Source organism: Thunnus maccoyii, chromosome 17 (genome assembly GCF_910596095.1).
Source record: "Thunnus maccoyii chromosome 17, fThuMac1.1, whole genome shotgun sequence".
NCBI classification, from domain to species: domain Eukaryota; kingdom Metazoa; phylum Chordata; class Actinopteri; order Scombriformes; family Scombridae; genus Thunnus; species Thunnus maccoyii.
In genome coordinates, this window is record NC_056549.1 from 2,002,861 (window position 1) to 2,025,495 (window position 22,635).

A 22,635-nucleotide genomic window follows, 5' to 3' on the forward strand; every position below is an offset into this window, starting at 1 on the left:
TACAATCTGATAGATGGAGTGAATAGCAATATTATTTATATTTTCCCCCCGAAACTGAAATATAATGATTGAAATCCAGAAATATCAGAAATAATTTCCTTTGCAGATGAATAAATGTCCAAACATTTCCACCAACCTGTCAGACTCCCTCTGACTTCTTTTATTAGTATTCTGGTCAGTGTTTTGACCATCTGTATCTCACACACACACACATACACACACACACACACTCTCTCAGATAGAGGAAGAGCAGTGAGGAGGAAGGAAGCACAGTGACAAGACAATGGACGGGAGGGAGGGAAGGTGTCTCGTCCTCTTTCTGCATCTCTTGAGGCTTCAATGGAGTGAAAATGTGAGATGGATGAAAAACAGGATGGAAAGTGACTCCGACAGTCACACCTCTGGTCACATGATCTCTTGTTTCTGTAACACGACCCCCTAAGGGGAACGCTGTAAAAACATCATCAGATGACTGATAATGATGATGATGATGAGTCAGCTGATGAGTCAGTCATTAAAAACTGGATACGCGGTCCACTTCTTATTTGATGAATACGATGTGTTATGATTGATTACTCGCCTGAATTATCATCTCATTAAACTCTGTTTCAGACAGAATCAGTCACTTGACTGGGTAGAGTGGGAGGACTGGAAGGTCTGGACCTCAGCAGATTGATTACAGGCTTATTGTAGAATTCTAATGACAGATTTTAGTTCAGATTTCATGCACGTATATGTGACTCATCCCTCATTTCCTTATTGTTATTGTTTCTTAAGGCGGGGCGTGTTTGAGACTAACTGGTTTGGACAACGTCTGAAGGCAACAGCCGCACTTCAGCTGTCACAGAGATGGAGGGGAGATGCAACGATCGTACAAACTGGGATAAACGTGCACACTTTAGGACATCATCATCTCTGCTGCAACACATTCATAGTGCTGCACTAGTATGTAGCTGTGTGAAGGATGTGAGAAGTTCAACCTCTGCTGATTTTATCACCTCCACACGGCCGGATAATCACTGCAGGAAGTGGGCGTGTCTGTCAGATCGTCACTTTTGGAAAGTTATAAAAGTCGTTCATCTGACTCTCGTATCTGTATGAGGCAGTCGGGACGTATTCACACCAGATCACCGCTGCAGGACTGTGTGGAGGTGTTTGGGGGGGTGTGGGTGTGTTTATTTGTGCTCTAGAACGTCTTTTTTAAAACGAGTCGGGAACTTTTAAACTTCTCAAACGAAGAGAAACGTGCTCCCCTCTTCCTCCTCTAACGTCTTTGTCCTTCCTCATGACAGAGTTTACAGCTCTGATCAGTCTGATCTCCGGCTGTGATTGGTCACCACAGCCTTCAGCCACGGTGACGTCAGGTTGCGTTTCTCCAAAAGTCGACTCTGGTTCAACAGTCCGGCTGCAGTCCGGTGCAGCGTCGCAGCAGCCGAAATGCACTGACTACATTTAAATGAATGGCGTTTAGCCTGGCTGTACGTTGCTTAAGGAAAACAGTCTGACGCTGTCCAAAGTCAAGAACACACCTACCAACATCACTACTGCTCACTAATTAACATGCACAGCTGGTCATACATGGTTGTTGGTTTTTATCTTCAAGCTCGTAACTCAAATGTGAAAATGACACGAACTGTCATTTTCACATTTTCTGTCTTGAACTCCGGACAGAGCTGAGCTGTTTCTGCCTCCTTCCTGCCTTGATGCTAAACTAACGGTCTGCAAATTGCCTCCCAGTTCCAGCTGCGTACTTAACGTACATACGTGAGAACGCTACAAATGTTCTCATCTAACTCTGAGACAGAAATGCAATACGTGCAAAATGCCCGAATGCTGAACTATTCTTTTAATACCCTGCTCATCTGAAGAGGTGTCGTGTCCCATGAAAGTCACACAAACATCATTTCTGTACGTCCAGAGGATTCTGGGGCATTTTTGGTAAAACTGAAAGGTAATTAATTTGTATTATCAGCCAGTTTTTATCCAGAAATATCATTACAGCAGCTTTCAGCACTTTAAATCTGCACATTTTTAATTAAAATCATCTTCACAGCGAGGAACAATGACCAGATTGTCATCTCACAGTGGTGATAGTCATCTCCTGACACAGTGAACACAGCGCCGGTTTTTGATGGACACCTCTGGCTGATGAATCAGCATCGTCGTGTCTAATGGAAAGCTTTTAGCTGCCTTTTGAATCCTCGCACCACTTACAGAGAGAGAAATAAACCAAGAGATTCACACAATAACAAACCAGCAGCTTTCTGGCTTTCATCTCGACTCTACTCTGTAGCCACATCATTTACAAACGTCTCCTGCTTTGACCTGGACTGTTTCTCTATACTCATTATGATTTCAGCATTTTTTTTTGTCTCCTCCATGTTTTTCTTTCTGTCGTCACTCCCCGCCCTCCGTCAGCCTCTCTACGCTAATCTGTTCAAGTTTTACTTATTGTCTTGTTCCTTTCTTCTTTCCCGTCTTCCATCTTCATCTCTTCGGCCTCTTCTTTCTCACCTCTTAAGTGGTCAGAAAGCTCCTGCAGATGAGGTCTTGTGTTGAACAAGTATGTTAGGGCTGAAAGCTTTTGCTGAGGGCTCTGTGCTGCATGTTTAATGAGCTCTCCGGCACATGCACAGACTGAGATGTTGGAGTAGTTTTGGCTTTGTTAGGGAGCTTTGTGTAACGACGGCGGTGAAGTGATGCTTCTGTGTGTCTCTGTGTGTCTTCCCTCCTGCTATGAGGCTAATCACCAGAGATGAGCGATACTTCCCCGACGTTTTCATCAGCGCCGATAATCGCTGCCTCTCACCATCTGTGGAGCAAAATAATTTATTCAACATCTAAACATAACTCTTAACTTCTGCTTTTTATTCAGTGGTTTTTCAGAGAGATTGCTGCCAACACCTGTTGTCATTCATACTTTAAAAAAGCAACGGTACACTGAATAACAAGCTGGTAGCATCTGAATGAACTTCATGGTTTTTTATTCAGCAGTTCTGTTTTATAGCAGACAGATAATATGCAAAACACACAACACCTTAAAAGAATGTGTATTCAGAAGAGAACCAAAGACTGAAATGTGTCTCTAATCTTTGGATTTCTGTCTCTTGCAGGAAGTATAAAGGGAGCGACGATAGTGGATGCCCTGGATACGCTCTATGTTATGGAAATGTTTGAAGAATTCGATGCAGCTACCGACTGGGTAGAGAAGAACCTCGACTTCAATGTGGTAAGGAAGTGTTTCTGTATGTGTGTGACCCTCTGCTATAAGCCATAAGTCAGTCAATAGAGCCTTGAATCATTGATCTCAGTGATAGAGAGGCTCCTTGACCCATTTGGCACCTTCGTCAACATACATTCTGGTTAATGAGCCTTTAATGTGACAGAACAAACAAGTCTGGGTGTTAACGTCTGTCCTGTAAGACACAATCACAATATAATACATAAGAAGACTGAAAACCAAACAACTGTGATAATTAAACAAATAATTTTACAGCTTTTAGCTTAAATACAGAAGCTTCACTTGAATGTTAAACATTTTCCTCAGTTTGCAACACAGCGACTGAAACAGTTTATAGTTGTGATTCAGGTTTAATTTTCCTACAAACAGTGATGCTGTTCAGTCGTGTATTTCCCGGACGTCAGACGTTCCCAGCAGCACCTGAATGCAACACATTATAATTAGGGATGCACGATATTGGATTTTTATCTGATATGCTGATGTTTCCAACTCATTGTGGCCAGTTGATATCGATATATGAACATTATACATGCAAGCATAGATTGTACCAAGTATGATCCAGAAAGACAATATATGAAGGAAGAACTGAGGAAGACTGGAGTTCAGGAGCTCAGCATTAAAACTTTAATGAACCTGCCAAGTGGGAGCAGCAGTAGAGTTTTCATTGAGTTTATTAGACAGACAGGATTAATGTGTAGGATTTAATCTCTGGTCCACACTCCGGAGCAGAAGGTGGCGCTAATGCACCTAATACGCTGGTTGCCAACCGCCTTTATGAGCCAAAAAGAAGGAGGTTTTTTTTCCCCAAACAGAGTGGTACATCCTGTCAGTTGAAGTGTTTCCTATCTCTGCAGCCAAACAGAGCAGTTCCTCGACGGACTATTTTACCCTGACGGTCCCGGTCCTTCCTCTGCAGGCTGCACTTCACTCAGCCGCCTGTCAGCTGAGACCTGAAGGACCGGGACCGTCAGGGAGAAACCGTCTGTCGAGGGAAGCACAGTCAGGCGGCGGAGGGGAAGGCGACATATCGGCCTCTCATAATCGGCAGAAATCGCTGATGCCGATATTTCATTTTAGAGCTTTTATCAGCCGATACTGATGACATGCCGATAATATCGTGCATCCCTAATGATAATAAAAAAATAATAATAAATAAATAAAAATAATAATAATAATAATAATAATAATAATTAATCCCAAATCTGGATCAGCACCTGTCTGCAGAATTTCTGTTTGTGAGGTTTTGAGATATGTTGCTGACAGAAACACACTCGTGTTATTTGCAGAAGGAAAAAAAAAAAAAAAAAAAAAGCAAGTGTGTGGATCAGAAACACAGCACGGCTTGTTTACAGTTAATATTAAATGATGCAAGTGTTACAAGAGGAGGTGATGCATACAGAAGCCTTTTCAAGTGAAAGAAAGACAAAGAAGTCCTGAGAATCTAGTGAAGAGCCCATGTCTGTTTGATGTAAGTATGAACTGTTTGTACTCAGTCAGACATAGATGTGATCTGTGTTGCATCCTTGTTAAGTCCCTGCAATAAAAAAAACCTTAAATCCACATCAGCCAGAACAACAGAGGCTCAGTCCTCTGCTCATTAGAACACACAGAACATTTTGAAAGCTCCTCGCCAAGGACGTATGCTTGTATAGCGGGACTCCCAAGAGCTGTAAAAGTTTTATTACCGGCTCATGAAATAGAGAAAAATGTGTGATTATATTTGCCGCACAATCCCTCTGTTGAGACAAAGTCTGAAGGACACATTAGCTGCTTTATTTGGATTTTTAATAGATATGATTTCCTTGAACAGCGTTTAGTATTTATGTGAATGACCTTATGTATGAATTTGTCTTTAAAATAGTGAACTCAGAAGTCTCCTCTATAATATAGAAAAAAAAAACTAGATGTTTTCTCACTTATTGATCTGATGTGTCTGTTTACAACCAACAGAAAACATCACGACAACATGATGAAGCACAATTCAAAAAGTATAATATGAAAACCAAAAAAATCACCAAATCTTGTTTTTGTCGTTACACTTACTGACACATAAGACATTATAAACACATGATCACTAGAATGAAGCCTTAATATGATATGAATATGATGAACATAACTGCGACGTTGGACGTTTAACATTTTATGTGCGACATGTTTACTTAATGAATTTTTTGATGCCTGCAAGATTAAAATGTAAGAAACAATTATCCAGACTTCTAATAAGCTCTGCTGGTGATGCATCAAAATACATTTAATGTGTTATTAAAGTGAAGAACTAGATTGAGGGGGGGTCGCGAGTTGGACTTTTTTTGCACATTTTGTCGTTTTTTGTTCAACTCTCGTCCCAAATTTATCCCAAAAGTAACGTAACGTCACCTCCTCCCTGAGACGACTACATGCTAATAACTTATATGAAGAGTTTGGTCTCTGAGATCATGTTAAGAACATAGAATAACTTATCATAGTTAACTTGTTAATGCATTTGTGTGTGTGTGTGTGTGTGTGTGTGTGTGTGTGTGTGTGTGTGTGTGTGTGTGTGTGGACAGGAAATTAGAGTATTGACTCTGATTCCTTTTCCACAATGTTATCAATAAAACCCAGAGGCAGAGAGCCGAAAACATGTCTAATGGATCCATACATGAGTCTATTACTGTTAACCTCACACACACACACACACACACACACATACACACACACACACACACACACACACACACACACACACACACACACACACACACACACAACAAACAAACAAACTCTCTCTGTGTTTGATATACGTTCATATTTTGTACTTTTATTATCTGTCCAGTTTTAATTTTACACTCATGTTTGTTGTGCACTTACAGTGTTAAATGCTTGTGTGTGTGTGTGTGTGTGCGTGTGTGCGTGTGTGTGTGTGTGTGTGTGTGTGTGTAACAGGGATGTTAACTTGAGTTCATTAAAGGTGTAATAAATAATCGTCTTCATGAGTAATGTCGAGGTAGGTTTTAGGTTTTAAATATTAGCTTTTTCTTTACATTTTTTTAATCAATAACAGCATCATCATGTCTGTAATTTATACTCAAAACACCAGTGAAAAATCTCCACAGAGAAAGCACATGAATAAAAGGCAGTGTGAGTATTGTAGGACTGTGTGTTTTCAGTGTTATGCTGTTGCTGATGAGTTTAATGATATGAGCACATGTAGATATTTCTCATTTTGCAGCGAGCGTTCCTTTGATGTTTGCCTTTGTTGTAGCAGCGTCCTCGTTATAAAGCCTGTGTTAAGAGCTCCTCATTAAGGACAGGCACAAAAACACTTTCTTTGTCTAATCTTTAAGAGTAAGTCGTGGTTGCAAATATGAAAATGTTTACAAGGTTTCAGTTCTAGGTATGAGCTGCGTACCTTTTATAATATATGAACATCAAGTACTGTGGTTGATTACGCCTTCAGATGAGCCTCTGAGCAGCTCACTGTAACATCTGTGTTACGTTCACATGTGGAGGTTTTCCACACCTGAATCTTCAGTGACACAGCGGTCTCCTGTGCATAATCCTGCCTTGTTTATCTGTATTTACCAGCAGTTGTTCTGTCATTCAAACAGCAGGAGGTCTGTTGTTGTCTTTACGCTGCAGTAGGATCATGTTGAGGCGTTTACATAGAGTTTAGCCAAAAACGCTGAAACTCAGCAATTCCTGACATTTAATCCTGGGAAACTTTCTCTGTCTTTGGTCAGTTAAATGATTTATTTCAGCTTTTATTTCTTCTCTTCACATTCCCCCGTGGGTCAGAAGTTTATATAGACTCGGTCAGTATTTGGTAGCTTTGTCTTTATATTGTTTAACTTGGGTCTAATGTTTCAGGAGCCACAAGCTTCTCACAACAAGTTGCTGGAATTTTGGGCTTTTCGTCCGGACAGAACTGAGTCAGGTTTGTAGGCCTCTGTGCTCGCACACGCTTTTTAAGTTCTGCCCACTAATTATAAGTGAATAGAGGTCAGGGCTTTGTGCTTGCTACTCCAATACCTTGACTTTGTTGTCCTAAAGCCATTTTGCCACAACTTTGGAAGTATGTTTGGGCTCATTGTCCATGTGGAAAACCCCTTTGTGACCAAGCTGAACCACTGGAACTGTGATATAGTGATTTATAAGTGAAATAATCTGTCTGTAAACAATTGTTGGAAAATGACTTGTCATGCACGAAGCAGATGTCCTCACCGACTCGCCAAAACTATGGTTTGTTAGCATGAAATCTGTGGAGTCTGTAAACTTCTGACTTCAGCTGTACGTTCGATACTCAACAGTTTGTGCAGGTGCTTTACAGTAAGTGCTTTTTAATGTGAATGTAGTGGTTTGCTGTTGTTGTAAAAACCAACCTGTGAAATGTTGAAAATGACAATCAATGCTTGGCTTGTTAAAGATTTTCTAAAAATGGATTTAGACGAATGTAAAGTAACATTCAGCAACTGGGGTGAAAAAAATAAAGTAAAGTTAGTGTAAAGAAATAAGTTGCCTTCAGTTATACATCAAATTCAGACGTGTTGACTTTAGAGACACAGAAGGAGATAAAACAAGACGAGGTCAAACCTCGTATACGGCTGGACCGCGTATGAAACACTACAGGGCTTCTAATTTGAAAGGACAGATACAGGACGTGGCAACCAGGCCCCCAGGAAGTACGCCAGGCTTTGACTGAAGCCAATCTGACGTAGAGCCTTTCTCAACACCCAGCACGCCGAGGAGGTCGGACTTAATGTCCTCGCTGCTTTGGACTTGGCAACTCAGAGTAGAAACTTCCGAGGACGGAAGGACGCAGCAGCTCAGCTTCAACACACCTTCCTGACTGTACGGTGACAAAATCATCTCAACTTAAAGCTCCACTAAAAGGCTTTTCACCCTGCACATCCGGATCCCAGGGCTAAGAGGTGACCCTGGCAGTTAACCTGAGCCCAGGACTATACGCTTCATGCTGCACTTCTACCAGCTTTGGTTTAAATATCCGTTGGAACACGTGTGACTACTGTTCCACACTGGCACCTTTTATCCCAGTGGGTAGTTGATTTTCAGGGGGGCTAACCCTGCTCTGGAGCAGGGCCAGCAAGCCCTAGGCTAAAGTCAGGGGTTAGTTCACTTTGGAGTTTGCTGGTGTGAAAGCTTTCTTAGCCCGGGGCTAAGAAGATATGGATGATTTTAGCCCTGGGCTGAGTGCAGTGTGAAAAACCTTAAACACTTCTTCCTCACAAAAAAAACAAAAACACAACCTCATTAACAGAGAGATGCAGTAAATAATGTTATTCAGTCTGTAATAAAGATACAAACTTCACTTCATCAAATAAAGTGAGATGTAATAAATATAATGTGGGACTCCTGAGCTCAAATGCATCCATCTCTCACTGCTGTCTAATTAAACCTGGAGTGTCACATGACTCCACTAATGTGATGTCATAGATTGGGGCGGGGCAATCCTCCACAACAGGAAGTACTTATTGTGAAGTCAATCCTCTAAAAGGATTTAGAGTAATTTAATGTGAAGGATATAAATTTCTCATAAATGAAGCAAACATGCTGATTTTTATAAGATTGTGTTCATGATATATTTATGCATCAAAATATGTGGTTTGAAATGTGGGACAGTTATATTACAGTAAATGGCAGGTTGCTAATTGTAATATTACTAATATTAATACATAATATAATACATAACTATACTATCTGACCATGAACTTTGACCTCGAGTGTGACCAGAGAAGTTTTTATTGTATAAATGAAGGTGATTTAGACCTTTCAGCCTCCCAGTAAGCGTCCCAGTTTTCAGCCTGAACTGTCCCACATTAGGAAATAAGCAACACTTTTGTCTCTGAGTGTCATATTTGCATTTTCTTTTCTGTTATGAGTAGAAAACACTTTCAGAATGACATTGGCTGCAGATATAATGTTTTGGCCTCATATCAGAATATAGATGGATTGCTGGATTGCTAATTGCAGAAATGATCCCACATCACTCTAATTCACTCATCTGTTCCACATATCTGTATTTATACTGTTGTAAATATGGTGATATTTGTGCATATAGAGCCCCAGAGGCAGCGCTGTTGTTCTGTCCAGTAAAAACAAGCTTCACTTTACGTCTACAGTTGTTGGATTTCATCTGAGAGACCAACATTTATCTTCCAGAAGGAATTATATCATATATCAAGATGCTGCGGAGACATTAGAGCCAGCAGTAAATCAGCAGAGAGCTGCACAGATCAGATCATCGGATCATGTTCTCCAAGAATGACGACATGTCGACCAGCAGATCGTCTCAGGAGTTTAACGTTTAGTCTCATCCGTCCGACAGCTCCTCACGTCTCTGAGACGTTGGAGCAAATTTCCAAACATGTGATATTTGGATAAACTGACCACATGTTGGGAATCTTTCTCACCTGAGAAAATACTAAAACGTGACATATTAACAGTCCTACAGCGAAAATACAGCTTTTAGCCTGCTGCTGTTAGGTGCGAAATGCATTCTGGGATACCTGGCTGTCCCAAGCTTCGACCAATGGTGTAACTTCATCACTCAGTCATGAACGCGTCAGTCAGGAACGTTGGCGTTTATAAGGCTGTCCAACCAAAAGTTTGTTAAAACCTAAGTGAGATAGTTTGAGACAGTTTTATTACTAACAGTGATGGTTTTATTCAGGAGTGTTTCTGTCTCTGGACGCCGTTCAAGAAGACGGCGAGTAACAGATGGAGAAAAGATGAATCTACATCAATACTGTACAGCTGTCCCAAAGCAAAGTTACAAGGGTTCTTATTGGCTTTGAGCTGCCGGTTTATACACACAGTAAAACGACAGCAGAGGCCCGTCAGATAAAACTTGTTCCTCTTCCAGCTGCTGTGTGAACTCTGTGGGATGTAAACAGTCGAGTTAGATGATATCTGAACCTCTCAGTGACACAACAAACCTTCAAACTGGCCCGAGAATCCAGATCCATCACAGGGGAGATCACCAAATATAAAGTCAGAAAAAAGAGAAACAGCTGAGTCCTTTTAGCAAACATCACTTAAACAGAAGTGAATATACTGGAGACTTCTTTCAGTTGCAGATTCTTTCAGATTTCATTGTATTTATTTATTGATTGGGACAGTTTTTAACATAAAAGATGCACCATAGTTAGCTCAAAGCTAATTTACAACCACAGTCCCCCACAATCAAAACGTACAACAGCACAACAACTAACAGTACAACACAACAGCACATCACATACACCCACAATGTCAATTAGAAATTAATAATGTAAACTTGTCAAATTAAAAGCCAGACTACCTGCGCTAATGAGAAGACCATAGACTCACACAGCTGATTGGTCTTTAGCAGGTTTTTTAATTTGGTCTTGAATGTATTGATTGAACTACAGCTCTTCATATCATCAGGTAGGATGTTCCACTGAGTTGTAGCTTTCAATCATGTATAGAGGATATTCTGGAGGATCTAATAGAACTTACTGAGGATACTTATTTGAGGATCTAGTGAATATTTATGGCAGCAGAAACAGGCACAGAAATAAGATATATCAGACTTTGTATACAGAGACACTCGTTAGAAGGATCAATTCATTGGTTTGAGTCTTTTCATAGGATTTATTGACAATAAGAACAATATAGAATACCACCAACATTATCCTTTAAAGGTAAAAATGTTTTCCAGTTGGAGTTTTACTAGATTTTATTGACTTTAATGTAATTGTTTTGTCACTTACGAACTCAGTTACAACCATATAAACCAGAGAAATGTTAGTATATAGTATTTATAGTGTAATGTATCAGAATATTATCTTAATTTGTCTTCCTACATTCATACATGTCTTGACATTGCTCAGTTTTTATGTTCTTGATTGTAGATGTTAAGCTTGTGTCACCAGGTTTCTCTAAATGTCAGTGAAATGTCTAAACTGTTAACTGATAATATAGTTTTAGGTGGAAACGCTGGCAGCGTTGCTTCAGCTTTGCTCTCTGCTCCTCTGTGTGTAATGATTGGAAAAGACTTTTTCCACAGCAGACATTTAGACCTGCCATAGCAGGAAAAGCAGGGGTTGAAATGATAACCCCGATGCACTATACCAGCGTCATGAATTTCCTGCTTTGACATTCAAAATGTCTGCGTCTGTGAAAAAGATATATTTGTGCTTTGCCTGCATCACAAAATCAGAGGAAATCAGACTTTAACACCTCTGTCGGAGTCCCGCTGCAGGACCCACACAGGTCGCTGCCATTTATTTTAAATCTATTTAAAGGGAAAAGCAAGAGTAGAAGCTTTAACACACTCCGGAGACGTCTGTCAGAACTCAAACACTCTGAAACACAATACAATAAGTTTATTTAGTATAGCACCTTTCACAGAAATGAAATTCACAAAGTGCTTCACAGGAATAAGAGTTGAAAATAAGAACCATAAAAACATATGTAGAGTAAAAACATACACCACAACAAATGATCACACACACCAATCAGACAACTCAAGAAGACACAAAAGCCGATATAAAAGGTGCCAATATAAAATCTTAATAAAAGCTTCTACAGAGACTGCTGACCGTATCTGTACAGGAAGAGAGTTCCATAGTGTTGGAGCCACAAATGCAAAAGGCACGATCACCTTTAGTTTTCAGCCGCGAGCGAGGGACCGCCAGCAGGTCCTGGTTGGACGACCTGAGTTACCTACTGGTGATGTAGAAATGGATAAGATCCATGCAGGGCTCTATATGTATAACAAATGGGCAGCCAGTGCAAAGAACTTAAAACCATAGACTGTATAAAAATATGGACGTAGTTACCGTGACGTCACTCGTTGGTGTCTGAAGAGCGGTTTGGAAGCTCAAAGTGAGCCGCTCCGGCCGTCGCCATCTTGGCGGTGCGTGATGCTGCCTAACTCCCAGCCAATCAAAAATGGGTAAAGAGGCGGGGCCGAATGGCTGAAACAAGCCACCTAGCGGCTGATGGACCTGTCACTCAAAGCAGCCATGTCCTTCATTATGCAGAACTTTACGGCTTAATAAAACAGGTGAGTTATAAAAAAATTCACCCCCCGTACAGTTGTCATGAAAGAGGAAATTATCTACAGAGACCAAAACCGTTGTTTGTACCAGACTGTAAACATGTTTATTTCTGCTGTAAAGTTGGGCATTTTAACATGGGGGTCTATGGGGATTGACTCACTTTTGGAGCCTCAAGTGGTCGTTCAAGGAACTGCAGTTTTTGGCTTCATTTTACAGCCCCGGAGGTTGCTGCTTGCTTAAAACACAACTTAGAATCACAAGAACATGATGGGGGAGAAAAAAAGAAACTCAACATTTCCTAAAATGAGAAAACCAGGTTTCACTTTTCTCTCCATGACCACCAGTTTGTCCAGTGACACATTACAGCTGCAGCAGCCAATCACAAACAAAAGATCATGAGATGCACTTTTTTTATCTAAAAGAGGCCTTAATTGGAACATAATCTGGTCCACTCATCTTGCTACAGCCTGCGTTTAGCTCCCTGCTTAGTCAGTTTCCTGTCAGCTCTGTAATGGCTTAAATGTTCCAACATCAGGAGACCTGACTCTTTGCCCGCCAACTCTGTCGTGACTTCTTGCAGGATGAGATAACCGTCACGCGGCTGCTGACTCGGGAGGGTCAGTGTCAAGCCGTTTAAAGCAACGACGGCTGCTAAAGATACTGCAGTAAATGTTCACTCAGGAATACATTATTTAGGACAGGTAATGCTGAAATATTTATTCATTCCAGCATCGGTGTTGCACTGTGTTTCACTCCTCTAGCTCATCAATATTGCACTGCCAACAAACAGCAAGGCAGTGAGAAATAATATTGTCCTTTTGCATTTCAGCCGCCTGTTCATGGTGGAGGAAGTAATTCTATTTTAATTAGGACAAAACAGCAACACAGTCAACCACTCAGTCAGTCACTCACTCAGACAGGACACATTTTGTCTGGCATTTTATTTGTTTTTTTTCCACAGGACAGAGTCTATTGTGCTATCTCTAGTCGACAGCAGTGACTTATAGGAGCTGTCAGTCAAACACAAACTTCATCTGACTGAGGAATCTGTTCATAAAGACGGAGAGAGAGAGATGAGGCTTCATTGTTCTGCCGCTGAGACAAATGGCTGCACAGATTTTAGTTGTTATTTGACCCATTGTAACTGTCAAAACTGTCTAGAAATAGAGTTTAGTATTTTTAGATGCTGCACACTCGTTAAGGCAGCGTTTGGCATCTGAGGATGGAGAGCATTGATTGTCAGCGTTCTGTGACAGAGTGGAATAAATGTTCCTACAAAGGAAACAGAAGCTGCTGATGAAGCAGAGGTCAGAATGACTCAGACGTTGAATGAAAGGATGTTTGGTTTCATTATCATCCACAATCTGACTCTTCCTGTTGAGCCGTTATCAGGTCAAATTACCAAAACACCTTTAAAACTAATGATTTCCATCATCCTCAGCTGTGTTTCCTGCTTAATACTAAAACTAAAACATGGAAACAAGGCCGTCACTTTTTCAAAAAGTCAAGTTGGAGCCAGTTTGCACTAAAAAATAATTAGTTTGAATTAATTCGAACACGACCCAGACGTCATAATGTGTCAGAGAAACACTTTACTGGGAATGTTGGGATCATAAATGGCAGCGATGTCCATCCGTCAGCAGACTTACAGCTGCTCCGTGTGTCAGACCAGGTTGTAGAGTTAAACTAGCTGCTGAGTCAAACAGCCTGATGTTTGTTGCTAATTTTGGCCTGAAAATCCTTCCACACTCTGCTTCTCAGATGCTTCGGTGTCGTGATTATTTGATCACACGGTTCTGCTCGCTAATGTTCTGCATTTTAATTTATTAGCTTATTAGCTTAGTTTACTGGCAGGTCAGAGAGTGTACTACAGGTCAAGCTGATTTTTTATTTTTTATTTTAACTACTTCAAACCGTCTGTCGCACTGACAGACTGTATTTTGATTTTGAACAGTTGGAATATTTATTTTTTCTCCACGTTTGAGCGAAAGTTTGAATATCATATATAAAGTAACAACTAAATATTATAAACATTACAGCTTCCAACCATCAGCATGATGATATTGTCTTTGTAATCATGTTGTTAGCATGCCGGCTAACGTTAGCACTGACTGCTGTGTCTACATGCAGCCTAAAAAATAAAGCACTTTTGTTTCTGTGTGTGTTGTGATTATAACTGAAACACTAGATTAATCGATTAGTTGACGATTATTAAATTAATCGCTTCTATTTGTCTTTTTTTTAACAAGAAAAGTCAAAATTCTGTGATTTCAGCTTTTAAAATGTGAATATCTTCTGGTTTCTTAAATCCTCTGTGACAGTAAACGACATGTTTGGACGTCATCCTGGACTTTAGGAAACACTGATCAACATTTTTCACCTTTTTATGACATTAATGACTAAACAAATAATCGATTAATCTAGAAAATAATCAACAGTTTAGTTGTAGCCCTACCCACAATGCATAGCAAAAACAGGTAACTGCAGCTCATTCATTCATTCATTCATCTCGCTCAGTCTTCAGTCGACGTCACTCGTTCACAGCGAGACTCGGCCTAACGAACCAGGGTTTCATCTTCTTCAGTATCTCCTGTAGGCAGCTTTAATCCAGCCCACCTCAGTCTGATCCCCCCCCCCCCCCCCCCCGAGGGGCAACGTTAGAGACAATGTGAGGCAGATTCTTTGGGAAGCACATTTCATACTCAAAGACGTTTCAAAGTCCTTTACATAATGCATTAAAAGCATTAAAAAAAAAGAAAGAAAGACGGCATAAAAACATCAAAATGCAAATGAAAAGAATCAAAAGTTTTTAAAGAAAATGTAAAAGTTAAGAGCAGAGACATGAATACAGGATGTATTAAGGTTGAGAACATGATATGAATGATGTATGATAAATGTTCTCTTGTCTTGTGTCCCTGCTGCAGAACGCTGAAGTGTCCGTGTTTGAGGTGAACATCCGGTTTGTTGGAGGTCTGCTGTCTGCGTACTACCTGTCTGGGAAGGAGGTAAGAAACAAACTGAAGCTTCCTGTCCAGGTTCCTCACATCTCCTCCTAACTAACCCCCTTTTATACAGCCTGTTCACGGCGGGAATATCACGCCGTCACTTCACCTCGCTGTTTAGTATAAAAGGTACGAACATGTGATTGTATGTAGAGGAAACACTGCTGATACATTTTCCCATTAACAACCAAGTTCTCCCCAGTGTGGGTGTTGTCCTGTCTAGTTGGATTTATTTGTCTTTTTCCTTGGAAAAAGTTAAGTTTGACTTGGATTCAGACTCCAACAAAGCTGCTTCATGTGTTAAACACGCTGTGGATTACTGGGAAATGGACACAAGATGTTGTGGTTCTTTGTTGTTTTCCTCTGTGGTGTCTGTGCACAAGTCCAGGATACAACAATAGTTATTAATCCGTGTATAAAACTAGATACAGTATTTGTCTTTTTTGTTTTTCACTCGGTGCTGCTAACGTTTACTAAGAAGCTGCCTAAAAGCTTCCCCAGAAATTGGAAAAAAAATGTTGTTTCTTTGTTGTATTTTCAAAGAGATACTTTTTTTTTTTTGAGGTGAAGAGGAAAAAGAGGAAGGTTGTTATTCTGTCGGCCTTGAAGAAGGAAATATGTCCTGAAGTGTCTGAGCGCTGACAAATCTTTGCTCCAGACTGGTGTTATTCAGAAAAATGAGAGAGGAGAGAATTTCCACGGGGCTTCTCACTTTACTCACAGTGCCAGTCCTGCTGTGTGTGTGTGTGTGTGTGTGTGTGTGTGTGTGTGTGTGTGTGTGTGTGTGTGTGTGAATCTGCTCTGTGACAAGAGGCTGTGAAAATGACATCAGCCAGGTATTACACTCAGATCTGCTTCTTCTCTGTCGGTGCAGGAGATTTTTGCGTTAAACTCGATTTTCCTCAATATCTTCTCTTCTTTCTCTCTGTTTTTTAATTATACACTTCAGTCTCTTAATGAATGATAAGACTGCACCAAAAGAATGGATAACTCTGCAAATCACCTGCAGAAAAAAAGCTTTTAAAACCTCCACAGAACCCGCTACCTGCAAAAAGCTTGATTTAAAAACCCGAGAGATGACGTCACGAGAGGGATTTCACTCTGAGTGACTTTGATCCTCGCTGCTGTTCACACGTCTGCTGGAATCTGTTCTTTAATACACACACACACATAGAGAAGCTCCACCGTCATCCCAGCGGCGAGTGAACTGGAGTTGCGTGGTTAAGTGCTTCGTTATTAGCGGACACAGATGGGAGTCAGACTGGGATTTCTCTGGTAGTGAAACTCATTTCCGAGCTCGATGAGATGAATTTCTCCGCTTCAACACACACAGAAAATCTAGAGGAACGTTATTTCTGATTCATCAAGGATGCTGGATGTCAGAGCTAAAAGTAGCAATAATAACAAAGAGATGAAGAATCATTGTTACTAAAGTCACGAGTCTGTAAGATCTCAGGAAATGTAAGGATGCTTAAGTGAAAGTTAGTTTAGCTTTATTTTATGTCAAACTAGAGCGACAACGATGAATCAATTAGTTGATCGACAGTTATTATGATAACTGAATAATCGTTAAAGTCAGTTTTGGAGTTCGCAGCTTCTCAAAAGTCAGAATTTTTATGTTTTGTTTTGAGTGTCGATTGGACAAAACGTGGTATTTGTAGACGTCTCATAAAACTTACACATTGAACTACATACAAGCATTTTATAGGCAAAACCATTAATCGAATAAATTATCGATAATGAAGATAATCGTTAGTCCCGTTTAAAACAGCTCAAATATTAAACCAAAGTTCAGAATTGATTTGTCATTTTCAGACACAAAATAACTCAAATCACACAAGTATTTCAAACCCGACCTGCTCTTTAATTCTTCTACACGTGTAAATCAATATGAATATTGACTCTGGTTGCCTCATTGACACCTATACATCATCTTGATTGGTTCCTCAACAGCCAGTTACATGATATCTGTGTCAATACACCTAAACAGACCAGTTAAACCAGTCAACAACAGACTTACAAACTGTGGTTCAGCTAAAAGTGTTCAAACAGACGTCGCCGAGTCTCTGATCGTAATCAATAAATACGATCAGGACAAAAAGCTGCTCCGTCAAAACCAGCACAGGAAGCTTTAATGAGAATCTCCTGAAACGTGTCAAACACTGGAAGCGTTCCTCAGCAGTCACTCTTAGCTCAATTTCTTTTTATTTTTTATGAGAGTGGATCAGTTCAAGGCTCTAGTATTTCATGGGAGCTGTGGGAGGTTCCTGTCCTCCAGGTCAGGGTCTACAGATGGAGGGCTGCTGCGTGGCCTCGGAGGACTGAAGGCTTCTGACTGCTGGATCCAATCCTGAAAAACAGACGAAAACGCTTCAGCGGTAACTTTATACTTGGTAATTACACTGAAATAGGAGCCAATATATATGTAGATCCACTTTAAAATAGTAAAGTAATAAACAGAGGAGGACAAGTTTTAATTAAATTAAATGGAAGAACTGGGAGTAATGGCTGCCGACACAAAAAAATCACAAAAATACCAAAAGTTTTATAAGTTTTAAATGAAGACCTGACGAAGCAGATAATTACACTCCCACAGAATGACATTTAACAAAATATTCTGACACATTTCTCTGATCAGCATCTATATGTTTGTTGTTTATTTACCTGATTTTGTCAAGTGAAACGTCTTCTTGGCAGGTAAATTATTTAAGTTATGTAATCATTGGCTCAGCCTTTCTACTACAATTAGACTCTTGACAAGACAACCAAACCTACAAAACCAGTATTTTACAAAAGCACATTTACTAAAAGCTGTTGAGCTGTATGGAGGTGCTTTTTGCTTTTTTCATAATAAAATGAACCAGTTGAACACTGGTCAGGCTTTATATAACTCCCTGTTTGGAGTATCTGTTAGATGAAGCTGCGGCCGACCTTCTGAGTAGATGTTCAATTCAAAGCCAGCGAGAGAGCAGAGAGGCTTTCAGCTGAATAGAGAGAGTTATAGATTAGACTGTGACCTTAAAGTGTTCAGACCCTCGACTGCCTCTGTAGTCTGATATGTTGCTGCATGAATGGAAACCGGATTCATTAGAGACACTAAATACTCCACAATGACAAACTGAAAGCTTTATTTGCTGTATTCTGTCTTCTATTTTATTTACTTTATTCACTCATCAGACATCATTTAGTACAGACAACTGATTCCTTTGATATTCTTTGATATCAGATGATTGGGACAGGTGTCAATTAGTCGATCAACTGTAAATAAGTATTATTTAATCAATTTTTAAGCAAAAAATGCCAAAAATTCACTTGTTCTTTATTCCTTTCTGGTTCCAAATGGGAATATTTGCTGATATTCTTCATCCTCCATGATAGAAAATATAATATCTTTGGGTTTTTGTCTTCTGGTCAGACATGTGGAGGCCTCTGTGGAGTTTTATGGATCAATCAACAAGACAGGTGGACCGTCTGAGCTTTCAGTGTCTGAGTAATTTTGATTCATCTCTTTTCAGAGTGTCTCAATGGGTTTGAGCACTTAAATTATTACTAAAAAAAAACACTGCTTCTGTAAAGCAATCTTAAAAATGGAAATCAAAATAGGGTTTTTATTTGATTTATCTTTCACTTGATCGCGGGGGGATTTCCTGCCGTTGGTGTACGGAAGTCAGAGAGTGCGAGGTCCATAATTGCCACCCTTGATCTTCCGTACTGTCAGCAGTCTGAGCTGGAATGTGTTTTGTGTTTTGTTCTTACAAGCTGAATTTTGGAATTTAGGAGAGTTTGGGGTTTAAGAGGGATGACAGGGCAACGAGTCAAAGAGTAATAAAAAGGTGTTAGTTAGAAGCATACAGAGGTAAGGTCTCTCTCTCTCTCTCTCTCTCTCTCTCTCCCTGTCAGTCCCAGTCTGGCTCCGACTCAAAGAGACCGAAGCCTTTGATGAAAATGTGATCAGTAAAAGTACAGCTGCTACCGGCTGTAGGCACCTTTGGCAGGCTTTTAACGTCCCTGCCTGCATACAAATCACAGCAGGTAACATTATTCATTGAAGAAAAGGAGGAGGAAGAAGGAAATGATGGCAGGAAGGAAGTAAACAGTCTGCGGGGGGAAGATGAGTGAAATAAAAGACTTCCAGTCATCCTTCAAGGAGAGACGGACGGAGAAAGGAAAGAAAGAAAGTGAGACGCTCAGAGAGAGAAGGAGGAAGAAGAACATGTCCCAGTTCCTTTCTTTATACTAACTGTCTACATTATGTACTGTTTATTAATCTTTATAGTCTGTTTCTGCAGTTAACATATCAGAAATCAGTATACTTCACAGTTTTAATAATAAAACTTTAGTCATTTAGACTTTAAAGAAGAGACAGCAAAATGTTCTTCCACAAAATTTAAGTATTTTTTTTAATACTCGGGTCTTCTTGTATCTGTTTCACAACCATCCACATTTAGTTTTTTTCCAGCTCCTGTATTTTCTTTGTGCATTGCATTGTGGGGGGATAACGTACATCTACAGCTAACTACTTAAAGGATATTTTAGCATATATACTGACTGTGAAAACACTACATGCTTAAAAGCTAGTATGTTGTATGGATGTTGGATACAGCTGGTGATGCTCCATAGTTAAAAAACAACAAAAAGACTTCATGTATTTGGTCTTTTAGGGCTGACAAATCTGCATAAAACCTTCCTCAGAGCACAGCTAGCAAGGAAAACTGAAACTAGGGATGAGGGTATAATGGAAAGAAAGAAAAGGATGAACAGAAAGGGAACTAAAAGGTAGACGAGTGAACGACAGGAAGTATGAAGCAAACAGGAGTCAAAGATAAACGAAAGAATTAAGGAAGGAATGAAGGAAGAAGTAAATAAATGAGGGGAGGAGGAGGAGAGATGAAGACCTATAATGGGTGAACAGATAATGAAGAACCCATGAGGAGACGGGAAGATAAGTGTTAGCTTAAGGAAGCTTGTTTTATTTTAGAAAGAAGAGGCGATTTCCGTCCACTGGACAGATGTATGAAGTCATGTTGGCGTCATATTGATCAGCAGTCCTGTCACTTCTTAAGTATTAAAAATATTAAATATGTGCTATTATTCATGATCAGAGGAGGTTTTCATCCTGATTATAATGAACAACAATGGTGATGCTTGATTGTGATGAAAACTAATCCTAATCTCCTCTAGTTGTGTCTGACAGAGTAATCTGAGGATGAGCGTCCCAGCTGCCTCCTTCCTCTCTTAGAACAACTCAGATTAAAGCTCAAATCCAGTCATTGAAAACCAAAAGCAGAGGCTTTGATGCTCAGGTGTCGCCTGGACCTCCAAGAAACGGTGACCTGTCGTTGATTGATTTGATTGATTGAACAGGACAGTGTGCAGTATTAAGCATAAATGATGCACTGCACCAGAGTTAGCTTGAAGCTAATTTGCATCTGTTGTCCATTACAATTTAAACATACAACAGCACAACAACAAACCCCAAAAAACAAACAAAAACAAAGAACACACCATACAAAATACAAAGCTACACATCACATACACCCACATCAGAGCGAGTCCTGATGTGATTGGACGATACGCTCACTAAAAAGCTCCTGTGCAGCTGTTCTGAAGGGTTTTTTTATAATAAAATGAACAAATTGAACAGTGGTCAGGCATTACGTAACCCCCTCTACATCAGGAGTATCTATTAGATGAGACCAGAGATGAGATCTCAGGTGTCGTCTGGACCTCCGAGAAACCTATCTGAGCGAGTTTTGATGAGATTTGACTCTGCAGTCACATTTATCTGAGTGAAAAACGAAAAGTTTGGAAGAAAATAGATAAAATTCCATCTGCTGTCTTTAAACCTGAGGATGTTTTTTGTGTCTTACTGATCATATTTCTATCAGCTCTCAATACAGAACAGAGCATTTTGCTGTTAACATGCAACCTGGCTGTGTTATAATATATAATATATAAGAAGAGGGAGACGTGTAGGCAGACGTAAGTGGAGGTTCAGCACATTAGAAGAAATAGCATGAATACTTGAAGAGGGTGAGCTGTGTTATGTGCTCATCTTACAGCGGGAGTCAGATTATCTGTTAATCAAGTTCCAAACCGACATGTTCGTACTCTGTGATTAAAGGATACGGTTTGGTTTCCTGTCATGTCTACTTTAATACAAATACCCAGTCGAAGGAATTACTGGTTGCTGTCGTTATCCCTCCTCTACAAACTGGCCTTCGTAGAACAAACACTATATAATGTAGGAAATAGAGACAAAAAAGTTCATCCACAGACATGCTAAGTGGTATCTTTAACCTTCCTGTTGTCCTCGGGTCAAATTTGACCTGTTTTCAAATGTTTTTATATCAGAAATATGGATTTCTTTCATCTAATTGCCTGAAAATCACATTGATGGTTCCATACCACACACTTTAAAGCAAGTAAAAGTAGTGATCACTACTGTCATTGAATTTTGGGCGTTTTATTAAAATTTATAGCACTTTTATAGCACTTTTGTCCTCCCGGGTCAATTTTGACTTGGACAAAAGTCACATGGTCGAAGGGTTAATACTAACATAAACAATATATCAGATAATAAATCATGACCATGCATAAAACATACAGGAAGCAGCATATATGAATATGTTCCTGCTGACTGAATAACAATGAGCTGCGTTTGTCTGGAGGAACATTTGCTGTCTCTGCTTGTTTTTACTGCACTGATCTGTGTTTGACTGATTCATCTTGGCACAGTTTGGTTGTTTCATGGATTTCTGTGGCAACAGACAACAGAAATGAGGTGAACTTTTAGGTTCCTGTTGCCAGACTTTGATTCATTTCCTAAAAGGTTTTATTTTCAGGGCTCAGACAGGCGCAGCAGGTCTCCGCTCAGTCTCTCCCGCTAATTGATTGGACTCCATTAAGACTGTTTATCCGAAAATATTCACCAATCTCAGCCAATCAGGCGAGAGTTCATCCTTCACTTTCATTTTCAGCTTTCATGATCAAATCATACAATTACTTAGTAGTGATATTGTGGTAAATAGATTATTATTGGACTACAGTAGGAGTCCTCCAAGCTTTCAACACACATTTAGATTCAGTCTCACCAATAATCTGAGAGTCATTAAAGGATACGAGTCACACAGAGCTGTAAAAACCCAACCAGGCTGCTTTATATCTCAACACCAGTATTTATTCTCTAATAACTTGATCTCATGTGTTGTTTTGCCATAAGTTTGTCCATATCTCAGATGTACATGTGGTGCAAAGGTTCAAACATTATCTTGTCACCTCCCATTGGCCGCCTGCCTCACGTTACAGATACCAGAACCTGCAAATATCTGCATGTTCTACCAGTAATTACCAGTCAGAGGATAATGTTCTC

General features: G+C 39.9%; 1 protein-coding gene across 1 annotated transcript in view; it reads left to right on the forward strand.

Annotated features, from left to right (window-relative positions):
* The window catches only part of man1a1 (mannosidase, alpha, class 1A, member 1), a 138,770-nt gene that overhangs the window by 47,377 nt on the left and 68,758 nt on the right, over nt 1-22,635 (forward strand). The window contains exons 3-4 of the mRNA XM_042389729.1: nt 3,114-3,229; nt 15,186-15,266. Coding sequence (XP_042245663.1) covers nt 3,114-3,229; nt 15,186-15,266 — 197 coding nt within the window. The remainder of the gene's footprint in view (nt 1-3,113; nt 3,230-15,185; nt 15,267-22,635) is intronic.